This window comes from Cyanistes caeruleus, chromosome 7 (assembly GCF_971803275.1).
Source record: "Cyanistes caeruleus chromosome 7, bCyaCae1.hap1.1, whole genome shotgun sequence".
NCBI lineage: Eukaryota > Metazoa > Chordata > Aves > Passeriformes > Paridae > Cyanistes > Cyanistes caeruleus.
The window spans coordinates 32,134,886-32,155,806 of NC_141707.1; the positions used below are offsets into that span (position 1 = coordinate 32,134,886).

The window sequence follows — 20,921 nt, forward strand, 5'->3', positions numbered from 1 at the left end:
GTGCACAAAGGCTGCAGAGCAGCTGCCTGAGCTGCCAGGGCACTGAGAGATGCAGGATGTGGGAACTCCTCAGCTCCTGCTCTACTTCACCCCAACCCATGTTGCTGTTGACAGCCCCAGCAGAAAGGGCCGGGAAGAGGAGGTAAGGATGCAAAGAGACTCAATTCCCTCTGTAATTTCATTCTTAAGTGCCAGTTAAACAAATTAAAGATCAAAAGAGCTCAGAGTGACCACAGACCCCAAGCCACAGGGAGCAGAAGCAAAAGCAGCACCTCTGTCACTGCTGTGACCCCAAATGTCAGGACCAGCTGAAAATCACCACAGCCAGCATCACCCCACACCTCACAGCAAGTGACACACTCAAAAAGGCCAAACCAAAGCTGAGCAGCAAGAGGCAGCCCAGGGTGGGGAAAGAAGCTCATTGCTATTTTTCTACTTGTGAACAAATAAGCTCCTATTTTATCATCAGCACTTAGGGAGATTGTTTCATGAATCAGGACAAACACCACACTTACGTTTCAAATTCGTCAGAGATGCAAGCAGCAAAAAATAGATAGGTTTTAGTGGGAAAAGGTTTGGCAAGAGGGTGGTGGGGAGGAAGGATTAGAGCAAATGTAAAGAAGGCAGGGAAGGAGTTGCCTTGCCCAATACTTTCTCTCACCCACAATAAAGCCAGCAAACCTAAAAAGAGAGTATGTACAGTCTGTAATTGAAGGAGCAAAAGCCACAGTTAAAACAATCTAAAAAGGCCAAGCCCTGAGAAAGGCAACTCGAATCCCTTATCTTTTGATGGAAAAGAATGTGCTCCCTGAGATTAATGACGTGTTTACCCGAAAGGAAATCGCCGCCCTTCTGAAGCAGCGAGTGTTTGTTCCTCCGAGTCCCTGTTTTCTGCTCCAGAGCTGATCTCCCAAACCTCCTGTTTAAAGTCAACACACAATACAGCTTCCTGCTGCTGTGGGCTCCCGGGGATCCCACCATTAACCCTCTCCCAAAAAACCACCCTCCACAGCACCTGTGTGCCCCAGCAAGAGCGGCAGAGACAAGCCGGGGGTGTTTGGGTGTCACTGGGAGCAGGAGCAGCACAGGGACCAGCAGGGCCAGGATCACCCCAGGGCACAAACACCACTAGCTGAGCAGACAGATGAGCAAGTGGGGAGGCTGCCAGCGCTATCGAGGGAAAACACTCTGGGCAACCTCTTCCAAAACCGCTCGGGGTTTCGGCAGCGAGTCCCGCAGATCAGCCTGCTGCAGGATGCTGCTTGGAAAGAGGTTTGACATCAGCAATGCTCTGCTGTGTTAGAGGAGGCACGGGGCACGTGGGATCTCTGCACTGGAAGCAGAAGCTCCAGGGTCGATCTGTTGGAGGAAACCCTCCCAAAAACAAACCTGCTCGAGGTCATCATTCCTTTACGTATTTGTCCTCTTTGGTAACCGCATCCCCGTCTCCTGGTGGAGCATCCCAGCCATGAGAGCAATCGGATGGCGAGCACCTCCTCTCCCTAAAGCCCATGGACCTGCACTTCTGGGCGCTAGCCAGAGGCTAAAAATAGTGTCAAAGGCAGAATAAACAAAGGGAGCTGCTGAAATCTGTCTCTGATTTCTGTCTCTAGCTAATGGAGCAATTATGATTTGCAGGATGCTGTCACCTCTCTCAGATCAGGAGGCAGCCTACGCTCCCCCCAGGCTCCCCCCAGCCACATCACATCTCCTGCAGGACTGGACGGGGTGGGAGGAAATGCTAATTTCTGCCCAACTCCCCATGAGCCTGCTTTATCTCTGCCTCAGCTTCTCGGCAAAGTGGAAAAGCACTAACATACACAAGAGCACACTCAGAGCCTGCATGGGCAGCTCCTCACCACAAAAGCACTGCTTAAGTAAAGGAAAACTCTGGAATGTGCCCATGGAAGTAGCTAGCAGAGCTGTTTAGCACTTTGTCTCTAAAGGTTGATGGGGTTTATTATTTTTTTCCAAAAAAAAAAAAAAAGCCAAAAAAATTAACATTTTCTGCAGTTAGAAACTCTGAAATTTTGACTAGGAGAAAAAAAAGTAAGAGATTTTAACACAGGTGTTTCAACTTTTTTAATTCTTCTTATGTTTTGCATTATTTAAGCTAAGAACTAGACTTGTAATATATAAATTCCTCCATTATTATTTGATTTTTTTGATATGGTAATTTCAGCCTGGCTTGTTCAGTGATATTCAAACCAGCTGGCAAAAATTATTTTATTCATTGCAAAGAGAACAAGAAGTACAGTGTCCCTTGCTCCATCCTTCTTCTAGGAAAACAGTTTTCATCAATGGAGTATCATCAGTTACAGAATGGTATTTCTTGGAAGTCATGCCCAGAGTGCCCAGCTGTGGGAGGCTCTGAACAACTTCTCCAGTGAAAAGCCCTAGACTCAAGAGATCAGAATTTAGGCTGAGTCAAGGCACAACAATTGGAGGAAAATGAGTGGCAGCTCAGTGCTGATGACACACATCCTTTGGACTCCTCAGAGTGAGCATCCCTCCATCTCAGAGTTCTCTGTGTATTGTTTGGGACAAAGCCCAATCCACGCTGATCAAATCCCCATCTTTCAAAGGAAAGATGATACAACTTAATCCTCCAGATCCTGCCAGGAGTCTTCTGCCATCCTCATGACAGCATCCCATACTCCCAGCTTCCCATAATAAATTATGGCTATATTATCCATATGACACTGGTACTTCAAAAGAAAACTATTCCTTTTGTTTTGATTTTGTGTCTAAAATGATAGTTTGTTTTTATTTTTGGAAGGTTTTCATTATCCTCTATACACAACACACACAGCTACAGCCTGGCTTCAGAACGCAAATCAAACCAAACAGTGTTTGATTTTGGAAAGGCTGAGCAAGAAGTTGTCACCTAAAAGGATTTTTTTGTTTGCTTGTTTAAAACTATTAATTGAATTCTGTGTAAGTCATAGAATACGTTTTCCCTACAATAATCAATTTTTCAATAGATGCATTTGCCTCTTTGAGTGAAAAAGAAAACCAGAAGGAACCACTGAGCCACCATCCAGGTTAGTGAACGTACAACCAGGATAAAACCCCTTACAGACAAAAAAGGCCAAAAATTGTTAACACAAGCCAAGAGAGAGGATGAACAGCAGATAAGGACCTATTTCCTACACAAAATTGTCTCTTTAGCCTAGGAGAGGAATGCAAACTAGAAGTGAAGTGTCTGGAGGAAGAGTCTGGTATCTAGGAATTATCTTAATAAATTAAATCCCTAAATAAGGAAAGCTGATTCAGGGCACAGCTGAACTGTGACTGGAATTAAACACTGAGGGAATTAAAAAGAGAGGAGGTAAAATATCTCCATAATTTGAAAACTATTATATGGCAGCACCAAAGAAAGAGAAAAAAAAATAATCGCTGCAATTAAATAAAACTGTCCCATCTAAACACAGAAATGGGGAGAGAGGGAGAGATTGTGAGATGGTATATATCTTCTTTGAACCAATCAGTTTTATTAGTTCTCTAGCATTAAACAAGTTGCTGCTGAAGGAGAGCCTGCACAGAAGGTTTTGTGGGAGGAATGGATGGGGAAAGCCCACATGAAGGCAAAGTCTAGCAGGGAACTTGAAAAGCCAGCCAAGGTATTTCAAGATTTATTTACAAGTTCTAGGAAGATGAGATTAGCATTGCTTCTCAGGGAAGCAGCAAAGAAATTAAAGGTTAAATCTTTGTGTACAAAAGCTCCTGCGTACATCAGGAACTCTATTACCTACTGAGCAAGTTTAAACCCGTAACAACCTCAGCAAACCCTCTCCTGGCTCCAGGAATGGGCCTGGGCCAGCCAGTCCATTCAGTGGCACATCTTAGGGTTTCAGGGGAGGCCAGGACCCTCCTCATCCTCAGCAGCACATGGCAGAGGGCTGCTCACTGCCATGGCTACCCAGATGGAGCAGCACAGGGAAAAGAAGACTGAAGAAGAGCACCAGAGGTCTTCCAGCCAAGGTGGTTTAATGCAAAAAGGAAAGAGACCAGATTGTGCCAAGTCCTCAAGAGACCCAAAACAGCAGGTTTGGGCTGCAGGAATGGGGGTTAGCCTGGGATAGGTGTGACTAGAGCAGGGTCCCCAAGGATGCAGCAAAGGATCCATCACTGGGAATGTTTAGGAGCAGACTGGATGCACATGGCACCCATCCCCAGCGCAGCCCAGTCGGTGCAGGAGGGCGGGACCGCAGACCCTGAGCCCTCCTCCCCTGTTTACCCACCTCCTGGGAGATGTCTCGGGGCGGTGGGCTCAGGAGTCCTGCCAGGCCTCGGCAGAGCAGGGACACCGGGATGCCGGTCCCAGCCCCGGCAGCAGCTGCGCTGGCACCTGAGCATCCCCGGCAATCGAGACTGCTGCTCCTCAACGCAGCCCTGCCGCTGGATGTCCTCCAGCGTGGAAACAACGTGAAAACCCACCTACAAACAGGGCTGCAGAGTTACAGCTCAACACAACTGGTTTGGTTCTTAGTTCTAAATAAACTGCTTTAAATACCTGCTTCAGAGAACCTGGGCAGAGTGGTGTAGCTTTCCTCTCACTATCTAAATAAGGCCTCTAACAATGTTATCACTTTCCAAAACACATCTGTCCCGCAGCTCCTAGCCCAGACAATTGGCAGGTAACCAGTTAATAAATGTCTTCGCCAGACTGTTGAATAGGCTGGCCCCGACTCAAGAGTGATGTCAGGGCCATTCAATGCACTATAATTGGAAAAACCTGGGGAAAGCAATCCCATGTTTTTTAATAAATAAAGAGTGTATTAGCAGCCTCCTGCCTTTACTCACCACGGTGTGTACCTTGTTCAGTGGCAAAGTGGGATTTTATTTTTTTTCTGCTGCCGTTTGCACAGTGATTTCTACTTGGGATTTGATGCCAGTTTCCAGATGTGTCTCAGGCCAGGAAGTCAGCAATCAGCCTGGATAAAGCCTCTGGGATTTGCTGCAGATCATCTTCTGACACACACATCCTTCCTGCACCCTCTCCTATGATATTGGAGCACACCCCTCATGCCCAAAAATAAAATAAAACAACCCAGACCCAAGCAGAAGCCCCTGATTAGAATGCTTTGATCACTCTCCTATTCAATCTGTAGCAATATTTTTAATTAATTCATTCCCCCAAAGCCCCAGAGGCAGCATTTGAGGGATCTTTACAACACCACAGTGTCTATATACATAAATCACTTCAACAATTGCAGGTTCCCTGTCTGCCAGAGCAGCTCCAGGCAAAACTCATCTCCCACAGATCCTCACCAGTGGTACCCACAGGACTGCATCAGCTCCCCAGCTTGGTCATAGAACATTGGAGGAGGATGAATCCTCCAAAGCACTTGCCCTCAGAGGAATAAATGAAGATGATAAATGAGTTTTCTGGACTCTGTGTGAGCAGCTTTGGGAAGCTGAAACCCAAGTGGGTGACGTGAAGGATGTGGTTTGCATGGAAAAGAATCCCAAGCAGAAGCATCCTGACAGCAATATGCCTTTCAAACCTCCCTGCATCCCTGAGAAATGAACTACACAGATTTTCCAGCCTGAGGAGAGGGGTTTAGCCCCACACAGCCAAGCTCCACGCTCACCCCAGCCACGTGGTACCATCTGCAGCAGGACAGGGGAACCCCAGCCCAAGGGGAATTACTGAATTGCTAACAATTACTGAATTTCTAACAAGATAATTTATTTTTTCCCCCACCAGGCATTTAAGAGGCTGTAGTTGGGCCCCTTTTGCTCACGTTGTGATTGCTTTCGTCTCCCCATCAAAGCAGAACCAAATTAACAGCAGCCCTCCTCCCAGGGATGGCCGCCCCATGAGCTCCCAGAGCTTTCACAGGGCACCTGGGAGTCACCACCAAAACAGGAAAGCAGGCGCCTAATTGGAAGGGAGTATTTGGGAGTCACCCTACACAAAAATTAGCAGAGATATGCTAGGAAAATAAAATAGTGGGCATTAACGGATGGCTTATCTTCTTTTTTCCGTGACTCTAATGTTCAGGACGTGGAAAGGCCAAAAAGTTTCACATACTGTTCTGAGGAGCTGGTCAGGGAGAGGAGCATCCTCTCCTCTACTTTCACTGCTCCTCCCAAAATAACTCAGCCTGATTTTGGGGTATGGACCTCCATCATTAAAATACACATACACAAGCCAGAAGAACTCTGCACTGCTGCTACGAAATTTCGTAGCAAGTGCCGGGTCTTGGTGATGGTTGACAAAGCTGACTGATTTCAATTCACCTGTGTTAGGTTTGCTAAAAACACTAACCTGTGCCTAGGGAGAAAGAGAATAGGGATGTCTGCTGTCTGAAGGAAGGAGCACAGGGGTCTCTGTTTTTGGAGGAGGGACTGAATTTTAAGGTAAGCAGCCAGATACAGCTCGAGGAGGTTGGTTTTCAGACAGAACAGGGAGCCCCTCTCCTCCCTACCCACCCTTGGCAGAGATCCCAGCCTGGGACTCTGACCAAGCCCCAGGGGAAGTGCCAGCTGAAGCCAAGGGAGGATTTAGGATTAACTCCAAAAAATCAGCAAGTCCCACCCCACCCTGCAGGCAGCCTGTGGAAAGGAGCAAGAGCCCTGGGGGCCAGGCAGAGGGACAGGGTAGCCTGATAGCAAGCAGGCTGGGAGGCCCAGAGGGGTCACCAGCATCTGGACAAGTGACCCAGAGCACTCCCTGCTCCCTGGAGCCACTCAGCTCCTCCAGTCCCAGCTCCTGGCTGCAGGAGTCGGGGTGGCTCTTGGCGCATGAGTGAGCCACAGCAAGAGAGAGGAAAAAAAAAAAAGGAGAAAGAGCAGCAGGAAGCCCTGCTGAGAAGCCCCCTTTTGTGTAAACATGCTCCGTCCTCAGACTAAAAATAAAGGCAAACCACAGGAAGGGAGTGAGTGCTTGGACAATATCCGATTTGGTGTGTGCCTGGGTGTGAGCTGCGGGAATGAGGAGAAGAGCAGGGGACTCCACCCAGCGCAACCACACAAAGGCAGCCAGTTAAGACCTTCAAGATGGACAGGCATTCCTGGAGATTATTTAAATTCAAGTTACTGCTGCTTGGCAGATGTGCAGTCCTTTGGTATGTGCGCAGCACTTGGAAATGTTAAGAGAGGGAAAAGGCTGCCATGGCAGAAAAGGCAGGATGACTGCACAAGCCCCATTTCTCAGGGTCAGAGACCGAGACCCAGGGCTGTGAACTGAAACCTCATAAACCTGCCATAAAACAAGGACACGACCCAGACAAGCTGTCAGCTACAATCCAGCTCACAGCTCCAAAAACCACCTCTCCCTGCACGTTGCCTGTGCATCTCAGGTCCTGCTGCAGCCACAGAACCAAACTGAGAACTGCACGTTCCTGAGGGCTGTGAAGAGCAGTGGATCACCCACCCCAAAGGGCTCTCAAATGCTTCCCCCCGTGCTGGGCTCTGATGCACTGCACCCTGCCCTTGCCATCAGCTGGCTCCGGAGGCTGCAGCTGCACCCGCATGTCCCGCCTGCAGGCTCCTTGCAGGATGGATGCTTTGCTGGTGGCTGCAATCCCGAGAGTCAGGCATGCATCCATGCATCCATCCATGCATCCATGCATCCATCCATCCATGCATCCATCATCCATCCCTGCCTCACAGAAAGCGGGCAGCCCGGCCTGAGGAGGCTGCGGGGAGCGCAGAGCTCAGCCTCGGTGCTCACACACCACTCAGAGGTCTGCTGGGGAAATGCAGCACTTGGGAGGACCCCCCTGCCCAGGCTGGAAAGAAACCTCCCATCCCAAATTACTGGCACAGGGAAGCGTCTGTGGAAGCACTGAAAGCATCCCACGGCTCTCCCCTGGCACTGTCCCACCCTAGGGCAGCGCTGCTCTGGGCTGCAGGGATCCGGCCACCATCAGCCCGATGTCCCTCTTGCCCTGGAAGCCCTCCTCTCTTTAGTCAGGCATGGCTAAACTGCAATGCTCAGCTGCCTCGTTTCTCTTCCTTTCCCTATTTTCTGTCGGAAGAAAATGACAGCGTTTGGCATTGGAGGAAATCAAAGACAGCAATGTTGGCCTCCACTTGGGCACGTTTCCTGCTGACGTTTATATTCCTTTAATTCTTGCCTCCTGGTCCTATGTTCACTTTCCTACAATCGAGTCTCACCTGGAGTATTCATTTTTCTCTGCTATTAGAAAGGCCTACCACGAGCACAAGGAAAATACAACACACTCCCCCCCAGCCCCGTTTCCTCTAGAAAACAACTTCCTATGAAACGCAGCTGTTTGGAGCAGGTCGCTTGCTTCCTCTGCAAAACACACCACAACTGTCCTTGCTTCATTCTCATTTACAAGTATTGCTGAAACTTTCACAGGCTCTCGTTTGGGGCATTTCCTACATGCTAAATATAAAGTGTAAATGCCTTTCCATAAGGCTCTGTCTGATGGGGGAGCAGCTGCTTCTGTCCCCACCCCAGCATCCTCACACACGACAGCGGCAGCAGAATAAAACAGCAGCAGGAATGGCACCTGTGCCATCGGTGCTACGAGTACCCCCCTGACACCTCCTGCCACCAGCTGAAACACAGCTGCCAATGAAAACTGAAGGTCCTTCCTTAAACTCACTTTAGTAGGTCACTTGCAACCCCCCAAGGTGCTGCTGGACACAGAGGAAGCCAAGAAAAAGGTGACACCTTCTGTTTGCTCTGCTAATTACACATCATTATTGCTGAGATGTGTTTCTCAGCAAACAGACAGAGAGGGAACAGCACTTGGTGTGAGCAGGGCTGCAGGTGGGAGCCCTGAACCTCCCCCTTGCCTGAGCTGGAGCTGTCGCTGCAGGCTGAACTCAGTCTGGGAAGAGTTAGCGGGAGAACTCCCACTCGTGGGTCCTTGAAACCCCAGCGGTCACCTGTCCTCAGGCAGCTCCCTCCTCGGATCCCCAGCACAGCCCTGGGCAGCAGACCCAGCAGAGTGGACAGCAAGCACAGCCAGGCTCTAAGTGACCTCAGGGGTCTCCAGACAAGATCAGCACAGCTCAAATTCACAATTTTCCATTTTCATGGGCACAGTGTTTAATGCCCAGTTAGGCAGCAGAGGCTACAAAGAACACTGCAAACACAGATGCTCTCTGTTAGAAAACCTCCAAATGAAACATAACAAGAGCACAAATTGAGAGCTCAGTCCCTGGGATTAAACACCTAAATAAATAAGGCATCTTCAGCCATGCTCTGGAAGCACTTCTTGCAGAATTATGGGTTATCTCTAAAAGATCAGTACCAAAGGACAGGGCACACATCTGGAAGCTCTGAACTCTACCACTGTCCAAGTGAGTGTCACTTCACAAACACAGCTAAGGATAAAACCACAGGGAACCAATGCCTGCTGACCCCAATGCAATAAACCCCCACTTTTACCTGGATCAAGATGTGTGAAGGAGCCAATGACAAAGTCCAGTGTTGAGACAGCCAGCAGGAAGAGCAGCAGGAGCTGGAGCCTGATGATCCACTTCACCCCAGCCAGATTGATTCCCAGCAGGCCGAGCAGGACAGCCAGGGAGATGCCACGCACTGCCCAGATGTTGCTGAGGCTCAGGACACCTGCAATGGACTCTGCAAAGCCAGTGATGTACATGGCACCTGCAACACACTGAGGGACACAGCTCTGTGAGAGCCCCGCAGGACAAAAAGGGGGCCTCTGTTCAGACAGACAGACAGACATTTGCTGTCACAGCACAACCTTTAATGTCACTCTGGCCTGCAAGGACTGAACCTTGATGCTGCAAGACAGCACTCTGCCAAGGCAGCAGAGCTACTGCCTGGGCAAACAGGAAGGCTGGCTGCTAGGGCCAGATGTTCCACTCTAACATCTCCCCTCTATTAACACTCCAGGAGAAACCACACTGAGAGAGAACAGGATGAGTCAACTTCTATGTTTCCTCTGTTTCTCTGGAGGAAAGGGTCCCAGTTCAACACCTGCCTGGAGAACAGCAGTTTGTTTCCCCCTTCACTGCCTCCTGGGGGTTATTTTTAACACGGTGTTTGGTTTGGACACAAACTCTGACGTTTCACCGGCTCCCCATCTCGCTGCTGGAACGGAGCCCGCACTTTGGAGGAGAGCAGGTTGTGTGAGCTGTGCCTCCCTGAGCTCCCAGGAAAGCTGCCTGTTTGCCTTGCAGCAGGACAGGACACGCACTCTGCCCCGGGGGGCTGAGATCCTGCAGGACAGGACAGCTGTAGCACAGGCTCAGGCCTCAAACACCACTGCAGGACAACAATCCAAATTATCAGGATGTTTCTCTCCAGAAATTCCCACTAGCTGACATTTCAGTAACAGCCCTTTCTATGGCATGGCATCCTTGGAAAGCCAGGTCAGGGCACACAGCTGCATTTGATGTCCTGCAACCCCACCATCCCTGCCCACAGATGAGGGATGTGCAGCTCCCACATGACTGGAAGGGAGAAGGCCCCCGCCCAAGACAGCAGAGCAGAACCCTCACCCACTGCAGATCCCCCACCTGGGACAGAGCCAGCACTGCTCCACTGAGGCTGTTCAGGACAACCTGGCTCATACCCAGGAGCTGCAGGATTTGTGTGGTTCTCAGCAAGGCTGATGGCATTCAGACGTTCAGACTCAGACACCTACAACTTGGAGATCCTGGAGGATTCACTTCTATCACAGGCAGACACAGAGCAGGGGAACTACACCCTGAGAGGCTTTCTCTGCAGGATGTGGCCAGCCATTCCTCCCTTGCCCAAGTCAGAGCAGGGAATGGGGAGTACCCCATTTCTGGCAGCAGTTGCCTTATGACAGAGGTCACAGCACCCCCTGAGCATCCTGTGGCAGGGGATCAGCCCACAGCTGGTGCAGGGCACCTTGGGCAGAAAGCACAGCTGAGAAAGGAAAGGCATCAGCAGCTTTCAGGAGCAGGCAAAGCGATTTCAGGTGAGTTGCCAGCTCCCAGCCTGCAGCCCCTGTGCACATGGGATGCCAAGCCAGGGGCCAGGACTGCTGCAGCCCAGCTTTTACGACCCTCAGGACAGGCTGCAACCTGATTGCTTTCGCAGATGGGGTCCTTTCGGAGAGCAAGAGTGGAAAATATGACAGGAAGGATTCTCATGTGTGGCCCATTTCCATATCTTGGCTTGTAACTGGGTTCAGTTCGTATTTTATGGACACTTGCTTTTAATCTGGAGTGAAAGGAGAAGAGGGGATTATTTTTGGTTTGGGGGCTGTTAAGGGGGTTTGGAGATTGCTGTAAGCTAGTCAGTTAGAAACAAACCTTCATAAAAATGCTTCTCTGCTCGCCACATTTTTTACTGTTCATAACATCTTTATGGGGGGAGAGGGTTAAGTTACTGCAGGCTTAAGTGATTATTTTCCATTCTTTTTGTACACTACGTGTGTATTTTTGAGCTTCACCACCACAACAGCTCCTTGGGATCTTTCAGAAAATCCGGAACTGTGACTTTTGGCTCACAAGAAGTCAATTAGCTGTGGCCCTTACCCCTGCCCAGCTCTCCTCCCAAGCTAGCTCCATTCTGCTGGCTCCCACAGAGAAGCAGCCAAGGCTTGCCCGACCCCTAAGGGTATGTGGAGCACACCAGGGCCAACCTGCCAGCCCACAGCCACTCACTGAGCTTTGCTTGGCCACCCTGACCTCTCCTGCTTGGTTTAATTTCTCCCGCCAGCAAGGGCATGTCCTGGCAATGGGGGTAATTTGGGATGGGAGGACATGTCCTGCATGGCTTGTCCAGGCACTCAGCTCCTCCAGCAGGGTGACCCACGGCAGGCAGCACATTGGCATGCACAGGCTCGCTCCTGGGGAGCAGCGTGGGGCTGAGTGCTCCCTGTGGTGCTCTCCCACATCGTCCAGCACGGTGCAGCATTACCCAGGTTTTACTTGGAACATTGCTTTCTGCAGCAGGACAGCACAAGATTAATATCAGCACTGCAAAGTTTCCAAATTTCCTTTGAATAACTTTTTAAAATTACCTGGCCAAAAATGTAAAGGAGGCCAATGGTGCCCCCTACTTGACCTCCAAGAACAGTAGAAATCATGGAGTAGACTCCTCCACTTCCAATGCTGCACTTCTCACACACCCCAATTCCAGACAAGACTGTCACCAGGGCAACCAGAATAACAAAGGACACCAGAAACATGCCCATTACAATGCCAGTGTTTCCCTGGAATGAAGAAAAAATAATAATCAAATAAAGATTAATTCACACCAATCTGCTGGGACAAAATAAGAACCAACCCACTTCTGGTCACTAGTGATCTATGAATCTGGAGTCATTACAGATTAAAAGAAACACAGACAGACACCCCTACTTGTCTAATTAATGTAATTGATTGCCAAATTTACAGCCTTTATTGGCACCCCTTTGATGAGAACCCGTCTTGTCCTCGAGCCTGGGGCTGGGCAGACTTTTGCATGAGCAGGTTCTGCTCTGTCAACGGGCTCCTCCATGAATCACTGATTTTGTCCTCTGGTTTAAAAGGAATGAGGTCAAACAATGATTCAGCCACCATAGGATCACTGCCTGTCTGCACGGTTTAGAATGACATGCTTAAAAAAAAAAACACTTTCATAACAAAAAGTAGTTTCAAAATTGAACCCCTGGGATTTGCAACGACTGATTTATTAACAGCATCAAGCTTGCATTTTAATTTTTCAGAACATTTACCTTTGAAAGCTCTGATCCTTCCAAACAATGAGATCCCAAAGAACAAAACCCCAAAGGCAACACGGCGTGGAAGATAAATAACACTCTCATAAAGCGGCGTGCGCCGGCCCTTATCTGCAGGGCGTACGCAGAGTGGCAGGTGGCTCTCGCCCTGCCTGGACTCGGGGGACTTTTCTGCACAGGATTCAGCCCCATGGAAAAAAAACAACCCTTCCTGCTTGGGGCAGAGGGAGGGCCCCAGGAGGAGCTGCTGCACCCGCCACAGTCCCACTGTGGGGCAAAGAGAAAAAGCCTCTGAACAAACACAGCTGCAGGTCCCCGCTGGCAGTTTTAAGGACCAGCAAAACTCCTTTTTGGGGCTCAGTTTGCTATTCTGGGTCAGATTTTCAAAAAGAGAAGGTGCTTAGTACCTCCAAAAGAATTTAAAAGCTCTTCTGAGCTCAGGACCTTCCCACTCTCTCACACATGGCTGTAATTTATTTTCCAGGGTCAGGAGTTTTCCCTTGTGCTCCAGCCCACCTTCCCCTGCTGACAAACCACTCAGGCCAGTGCACAGCAGTCAGAAGTCTCCTCCAGTGCCCAGTGCTTTGTTAACATCTGTCTTCCCTTACTTTTACTCATATTCCAGGCCATCCCCTCTTTCCAACCTTGCTCCAGCAACACTCATCTCTGAGGTCACACTAGCCGCGATGGGGTTTTTATCACCAGCACTAAAAGGCTGCTTTCCTTCTCTCTGGGGTTGGTTGAAATCCCAGATTTTCTTTTCCTTTTCTCTTCTTTTTTTTTTTTGTGAAAAAAAAAAAAAAAAAAGAAACAGATCCAGGATGTTGCTATCATCATAAAATCCTATTTTGGTTCAGCATCCTGCTGCCTTTGACAGGGGTGTTATCTGGTCAGTGGGGAACACAGCCAAGGCTTGCTATAAACACAGCTGTGGTTGGGTCAGCACCACAACCCAATCCCATACTTCTTTTTAAAAGGACAATTGTTCTTTTTCTTCAGCTGCTTACCCCAGGTTAAATGGTTAATAAACATTATATGCTTCAGTTAAAAAAAAAAAAAAAGTGAACACATGCAAACATTCACTTAGCCTTGGGCTTTTCCAGAAAGGTGGTACCAGGCTATGGCAGCAGTTAAAGGACAATCCAATGGCTCCTAAGGAAGAAAGGGTTAACACTAGGACCAAGGGGGAATGCTGGACTCACAGCAACAATAGCAAGCAGAGAAAGTGGGAAGAAAAAGCCCCCATTAAACACTGATGCTTATTTATGCATGCATGCTGGAAGGGGTTAGTGCAGCAGCAATCCCTGCTGAACATTTCAGCAAGATTAGGTCCCCTGGAACTGCAAAGCTTCACCAGCCCCAGCTCCAGCTCTGGAAATTTATAGCAAAAGCCTGACTCTGGGAATAGCTCAACATATGACTGTCCTCTGCCAGGGGAGCTCTCTGCCAACCCTGACTTCTCCTCCCTTCCCTTTCATGCTAGCTTCCAGCTGGTTCCATTTTTCTTTTATTTACTGGCTTTATTTATATTTGTGTTTGCTCCAGAAGTAACTTGCTTTCCAAGGAGATGTGGAGGAAATAAAATCAGAAGGAAAAGGAAGCTAAAAAATTATCCCAACTTCTCCACCATGACAACTGCAGCTCCCCTCAACACCTCCAGCAAAGCAATTTTCAGTACAGAGTGCAAGTGTCTTCCTGCTCCTTTTGGAAGGTGTTCACCATGCCTGTGACAAGAACTCTGCCTGAAGCTCAAATCCCATCCATCTCTGGGGAAGCTTTCTTTCTTCTAAGGGGAAATTTTGAGGCATAATACAAGGTTTTGCACCAGGAGGGGACAGTATCCCAGGCTCTGGCCCTCAGTGAGATACTATTAAGGACCCAGCAGTGGAAGATCCTTTGATAAAAATGACAATTTCATCTGACTGAGCACTCCCCATTCAAAAAATCAGGGACTCCAACACTGGCATGTTTGGGAGACATCTTCATCAGTGGTGCTGGGAAGATGGATGAGTGGTTGTAATTACTTTACCTGAAAAGTGCTAATTTCTCCTCAACAACACAACACAAGGGTGTCCCTGTTCATTGTCAAGGCTGGTTGTTTTATCCTTTATCTTTCTGAAAGCTAAGACAGGAAACCACACACACAGACCACTTCAGCTGCACATTTTAGTGGAACTTCTTGAAAAGCTACAAAATACCAGAGGGCATGAGCAACATCTATAACGAAAAGCACAGAATCCAAAACACTTGGGTGGTGATGGAGGTACAAGGTAAGGAGGGGCAGAGGAAAATGTCTATTCAAACATTCAACCAAGTCAGTGCTCGCTCACCACAAGCCATCCTGTCCTCAGGAAAAGAACAACTCCAAAAATGTTGATCATGCAGGAGGTGAAGACCCCATCCCACGTTCCAAAAAGCACTGGCTCCCATACAAACAGCTGGATCTTCCACCAGGGCTTGGTCTGTGTTTGAGATACCTAGAGAAAAGCAAAGCCTGGGGTTTACCTGTCATGTTTTATGGGCAGGCTGCACAAGTGCACAGCCAGCCACCAGCAGGGGGATGGCCACCAACAGCTGCTAAGACACTCCTTTGCTGTAAGTTGTCCCTAAGATGAAGGGCTGTCAGGCTGTTGGGATGCCTGGGCCCTGAAAGAGAGAGCTCCCTACAATACCCTCTTTATATTCTTATGGGATAAGCAGCACCAGAACCCTATTGTGCCTCAGTGAATTAACCCCAATGCATGAACCAAGTTCAAGGGTCTTTCCCAGAGCCTGCAGCTTCACACTGTGCTTCTCCTCCCATCCCTACCAAACACTCCACCAAGGCAAACAGGGTCCTCAGTGCATGGGAGAAGCCCCTTAGAGGATATGACAAACCAGGCTGGACCAGCTCTGACCAACAGAGTAGATTAAGATGGTCTTCCCATCACAGTCATATCTGATCAGGATCCTTTGCTTCTCGAGGAGATGTGGGACTCTGGGCATAATGATTTTCCAGAGTTGTTGGAACCAAGATCTGAAACTCCAGGGAAACTGAAGTTTTCCTATGGCAACTGCCTCCTCTTGTCTTCTGGAAACTGAATCTCCTCTTTCCCTTTCCAAGTCATACACCTCAGTTTACATAGCAAAATGAAGGGCAGTTTTGTTACTTTCCCTGCCACAGAGGTGACCAGGAGTGCAGAGGCCATGGAGACAGAAATTTGGGAAAGGAAATGGCTCTCTGACATACCTGCTGGGCTTCCTCATGGAAGAGCTCTTGGACGTATCCCTCACTTCGAGCACCATTCGGGCTGAACATCGTCCCCTCCGCGCTACCTCGGCCTGCCCAAAGCACGGCTCTAACACAGCCACAGGCGAAGCTGCTCTGAGTGGAAGGTCAGCTCAGTCAAATTCCTGCAGTGCTGGGCCCTCCATTGTAGAAGATTCATGGTTTTGTTCCAGCTTTACTGTGAAAGCAGAAAAGATGAAAGACACGACTGCTGCTTTCTTAGTCTGCCAAAGCACAAGGCCATTGTCCACACAGTCAATAGCAGCTTGCAGCTGAACCAGAGTGACACCACAGCAAGCAGAGAGCAATGCTCCTCCAGCACCCTCCCAAGCCCTGCTTCCAGCACAGGCTCCACCATTTAACAGCCACACATTTAACAGCCCTTGGCAGCCTTTTCCAAATCTAACCCCAGCATCCTGTAGCACTGGCTCCACAGCTCCACAGTGTTGTCTGCAAAATGCATTTCCTCTCGTTGGTTTTGAATCTGGTGCCTGGTAATGTCGTTGCATGCTGCTGTGCTCCAGTGACATAGGACACATGGATTATTCACTTCCCAGCACCACTCATCACTTCACAGCCTTCATCACATCTCCTTCAGCTGTGCCTTTTGCAGACACAGGTCCTGCCAGTGCACTCAGTCACCCACAATCTCCCACACCCGGTGTCAAGAGAGACATTTTGGCTATTCCTCAGTAGAGTACACCATGCCTAGGTAAGACAAAGAGGGCTGCAGCCAGAGGGGAGCAAGACTTGCTCCACAAATGTGGAGAGGGCAGTTTGGATCTGGATCACTGGCTCTCCTGGGGCTGGTAATTTGCTGGCCAGCTGAGCCCACATGCTTACAAGGGCCAACCACGATCACACAAGGCTTGTACCAGTGGCTGGACGCCTTACCTGAGACCAGAGACCAAATGAATCACGGGCACAGGGCAGGCATCCAACAGAAATGTGCTTTGCCTATTGCACAGGGACATACAGAAACTGCTCTGTGTCACTCAGGATTTCTGCACCAGGGTCTGAATGCCTTTCACCACCCTGCCCTTATTACTCTGCTTTGGAATACCCAGGATTAAATAACCAAAGCAGATGCTGCTCCACCACAGTGTTCCAGTTGCAGAAGGTCTCCTGCAGCTGGGGTACAATGGCCAGCACGGGAGGTTTCTCTTTGCCCTGCCCACATGGCCAGTTAAGCAGCACCAAAGACATAAGAGTTCACTGATGCCCTGCTGTTGCCTCCACATTTCTTGAAGCAAATAACCCTTCACAATATCCCAAATGGTTTCTGTCACAGGGAGATTGGGGCTTCAAGTAGGGCAAAAGCAGCAGGAGTAGATGAACTCCAAAGAAACAAAGCTCATGCTTTTTTTCAAACAGCCACAGTAATAAAAAATGGAAGAAAATACACAACGTGAAACAAGATTACAATTGAATAGTCATATTCTCCTAAGAATCCCCAGTGCATTCCTTCCTCAACAGAGACTTGACTCAGTAAAGCATTCACTGGGGTCATCCAAACTCCAGTCTGCTGCAGCAGTCCCATCTAGATGTGGAGAAACAGGGAGGCTGCAGCTCTCCTAAACCACTCCAAAGGAGTCAGAAGGAGATGGCTCCAACCCCTTACAGTAGCTCAGGGCTGAAGTGACTCGCCCAGCGTGCCTGGTGTGTAACATTATGTGGATAGGTGTGGTGCACCCATATTACCCATATGAAACTAGCAAAATGCAGAAAGAAAAGCTGCACACACGGATTTTAGACCAAAGCACATCTAGCAAGAAATGTTACCTGCCTAGACATTTAAATCCCCTTATCTCACCATTTCCTTCCTTTTTCTGTGCTTTAAAACCCTTCTCCTGCCTTGTGCTCTGGGGCTCTTTCTGCTCAGCTACTGCTCACCTTGGTTTAAGATCTTCTTCCACAATCCCAGGAAATTGCCTCTGCACTACTGCTCCTCTGCAGCATTTTCCAACCTCCTAAAAATCTTATTACCCAATTATGTAATTATTTACATCCCACCACAACTCATGGCTCCATTGGTCCCTACGAGGTAGCCAAAGCAAACCCCGGAGGGGGTGTAAAGCACAGAGGTGGGAGTTGAACAAACGCACACAGCCACATCCCAATCCGTGAACATGAAAGTATTTCTGCAATTTAGGGTCTGTGAGTGGAAACTCCTTGGGGCAGGCACCCTCCTCTTGCCCCACACAGGATATTTTTGGGTGCTATTTTATCTCCAGGTCACCAACCCTGAGGAAGCTTTTCCTGCTATACACACCAGCAGGATAAATAAACAGACACAATTTTCCTCTAATATAACTGAGCCTCTAACTTGAAAGTAAATTGCTGTTATTTTTCCTGAAGTTTCTGCCAAATACACTAACCAGTCTATAAATTAAAGACAAACGTCTGTTTTAATCTTTCCATATCATTTAGCACTCAAGGGAGCAGAAGAGCATTAGCAAGTCTTGCAGAAACATTACAAAAGCTCATCTCCTTTTCCTGCAACACTTCTATATTTAATCGCAAAACCAGATTCCTATAGATTAAATTCCTGTGCCCTCCATATCCTTTCAAAGCACTATTTTATTAATCATCACATTAAAGCTGCTTCTGAGCTAAGCGGCGCTGCTCTGAGCTACTCAACAGCTGGCTGATTTCGAGGAGGAAAGGTTAACTGTGCCTTCCCAAGCACAGCTGCGGGTGGTCCCACGACCTCCGGAGCCTCCGTGCTCGCCAGAGGAGCTGCTCCTAAAGCCTCTCCTCCCCGCAGCCAACAGCATTTTAGTTTTAATAAGTCCCTTCGACTCCTCTCCGGGTCAAGTTCTTAAAAACACCTAATTTAGGAGCCTTTTAGGAAAGCGGAATTAGAGGGAAATGAAGCAGCCATCAGTGCAACAAAGGTAACGCCACACGGAGCAGCGCTTGGCTGCCCCCAGTTACTCATTTACTGCACCGCCAGGGCAATTACCGAGCTCGTTTTTGTTTTCACGTATCTCCGTGGAGCAGCGGAACACCACACGAGGGAAACGAGCCCGGATTCTCCCCAGCAGCTTCAGTTTTCCGCTGTGGCCGGAGAGCTTCGCTCGGGCAGAGGTCAGGGCGTGTCCACACCTTGGTGCCGCGGGCTGCGGCCACCGCCACAGCGCTGCCCAGCGCCCCCACTCACCCGTGCCCTCGTCCCTCCCTTCCTTTCTTCCTTCTTTAAATTCACTTTTTTCCCTTTTTTAAATTCACTTTTTTCCCTCAATTTTTTCACTTTTTTTTCCCCTATATGTTTCCCTGTTTTGGATTTTTTTTTTCTCTTTTATTTCCTTTTTTCTGGTTTTCTTTAACTTTCTTTTGTTTATTTTCTGTTTTTTCTTTTGGGTTTTTTTTTTTCTGTTTTCTTTTCAACGTCCTCCCCACGCCCTTTTTTATTAGCCTTTTTTTTTTCTTTTACCTTTTGGGGGGGGCGGCTTCTTTTCCACCTTTACCCCCCACCACCACCACGGGTTTTTTTTCATTTTTTTACCTTTCCTCTCTCCCGTTCTCCTCCCTCCCTCCGCCCCGCCCGAGCCTCCGCAAGGCCGGAGGGAGCAGCGGGCAGAGCCGAGCCGAGCCCGGCGCCACCCGCTCCCCTATCCCGGCTCGGGGGTGTCCCCGCCGTGCCCACCCCACTCACCTGGCGGCTCCCGGGCCCTCCTCGCCGCCGGCTCCCGCAGCACCGCCTCCCGCCGGGGCGGCCCCGGGCGCTGCCACGTCTGCCCGGGCACCGCGCCCGGCCCGCACCGGCCCCGGCCCCGCTCCGGCCGCTCCCACCGCGCCCGGGACACGCCGGCTCCCGGAGCGCCCAGAGCCCGCAGCAGCCGGCCTGGGAAACACAAATCACACGGGGCTGCGAGCAGATCGCCGCTCAACCCGCAGCTCGCAGCAGGCTGACAAAATCGGTGAATAAATAAGCAAATTCACTCGAGGAAACGCTGGCAGCGGGGAAAGGGGGCTCTGATTCCGCACAAGAGCGGCTGCAGCGACGTTTCGATAGGAACTCGATCCAGTCGAACTTCCCAGCCCTGGGCTGCCAAGAAATCCGGTGACCCTGTGCAGGCAAAGTTCCACCTGAATTAAAGGCAGGAATTTTGGATAGTCTCGATATAAAGAGGATCAGATCTAGAGCCATCCGTGCTTCCTTAGAGCTCATGTAGCACACTTCGATATAATTTACTTCCAAAATGAGTTAGAGCCATTTTAATTTTCAAAAAGGATCCATACAAGACATCCATATAATCCAGTGAACCTGTCTTGATTTTACTGCAGTGCCAAAGTGTGAACAAGCCTTTACTACTGAATAAAAACACCAGATTTCTATGAGTGACAGAAAAGGAAATCAGGAGTTCAGAGAAGACAGATGACTTCTTAAAGGAGGATAAAGTCTGAGGAAATCACAGAATGCCTGGGGTTTGAAGGGACCTTAAAGATCACCTGACTCCAACTGCCCTGCTTTGGGCAGACACCTTCCAGTAGGTTGCTCAAAGCCCTGTCCAACCTGGCCTTGAACACTACCAGGGACCTCACCACCCTCACAGTAAAGAATTTCTTCCCAGTATCTAATCTAAACCTTCTCTTTGTGTTTGAAGCCATTCCCCTTTGTCCTGTCACTACACGCTCTTGTACCACTTCTTTTAAGCTCCCTTCAGGCGCTGGAAGGCTGCAATTAGGTCACCCCCAAGTGTCTAAGCTGAACAATCCCAATTCTATGGATAGCTCCCCAGGATATCCCATTCCTGGAATATTTCAGAAGCTCTCCTCCACTCCCTTCTTTCTACACTCTACAACTACCAGTGAACAGGTTCAGCCAGATTCTCCCATCAAGAGGGGCAGTGAAAAACCTGAAGTATCTTGAATTTGCTGCAGCACTGATGAAGAGTCATTAATTCCCTGAGGACCGAGCCCTGTAGCCTGCCTGCAGGCACTTCTCTGCCCTCCCCACACACATGTGCACACCTGGCAGAAGTTTCCTGGGC

At 49.2% G+C, this 20,921-nt stretch overlaps 1 protein-coding gene across 7 annotated transcripts in view; it reads right to left on the reverse strand.

Annotated features, from left to right (window-relative positions):
* Window positions 1-19,641, reverse strand: part of SLC12A8 (solute carrier family 12 member 8) — a 50,660-nt gene extending 31,019 nt beyond the window's left edge. The window contains exons 1-5 of one of the 7 annotated variants that reach the window (XM_086896635.1): window positions 19,583-19,641; window positions 15,886-16,102; window positions 14,987-15,133; window positions 11,958-12,149; window positions 9,380-9,611 (exon numbers count right to left, since the gene is read on the reverse strand). In XM_086896635.1, the coding sequence (XP_086752761.1) occupies window positions 9,380-9,611; window positions 11,958-12,149; window positions 14,987-15,133; window positions 15,886-15,954 (640 nt within the window). In that variant the 5' untranslated portion in view covers window positions 15,955-16,102; window positions 19,583-19,641. The other 6 variants (XM_086896636.1, XM_086896637.1, XM_086896639.1 and 3 more) reach the window with 6 other exon arrangements.
* Between the last annotated feature and the right edge of the window lie 1,280 nt (window positions 19,642-20,921).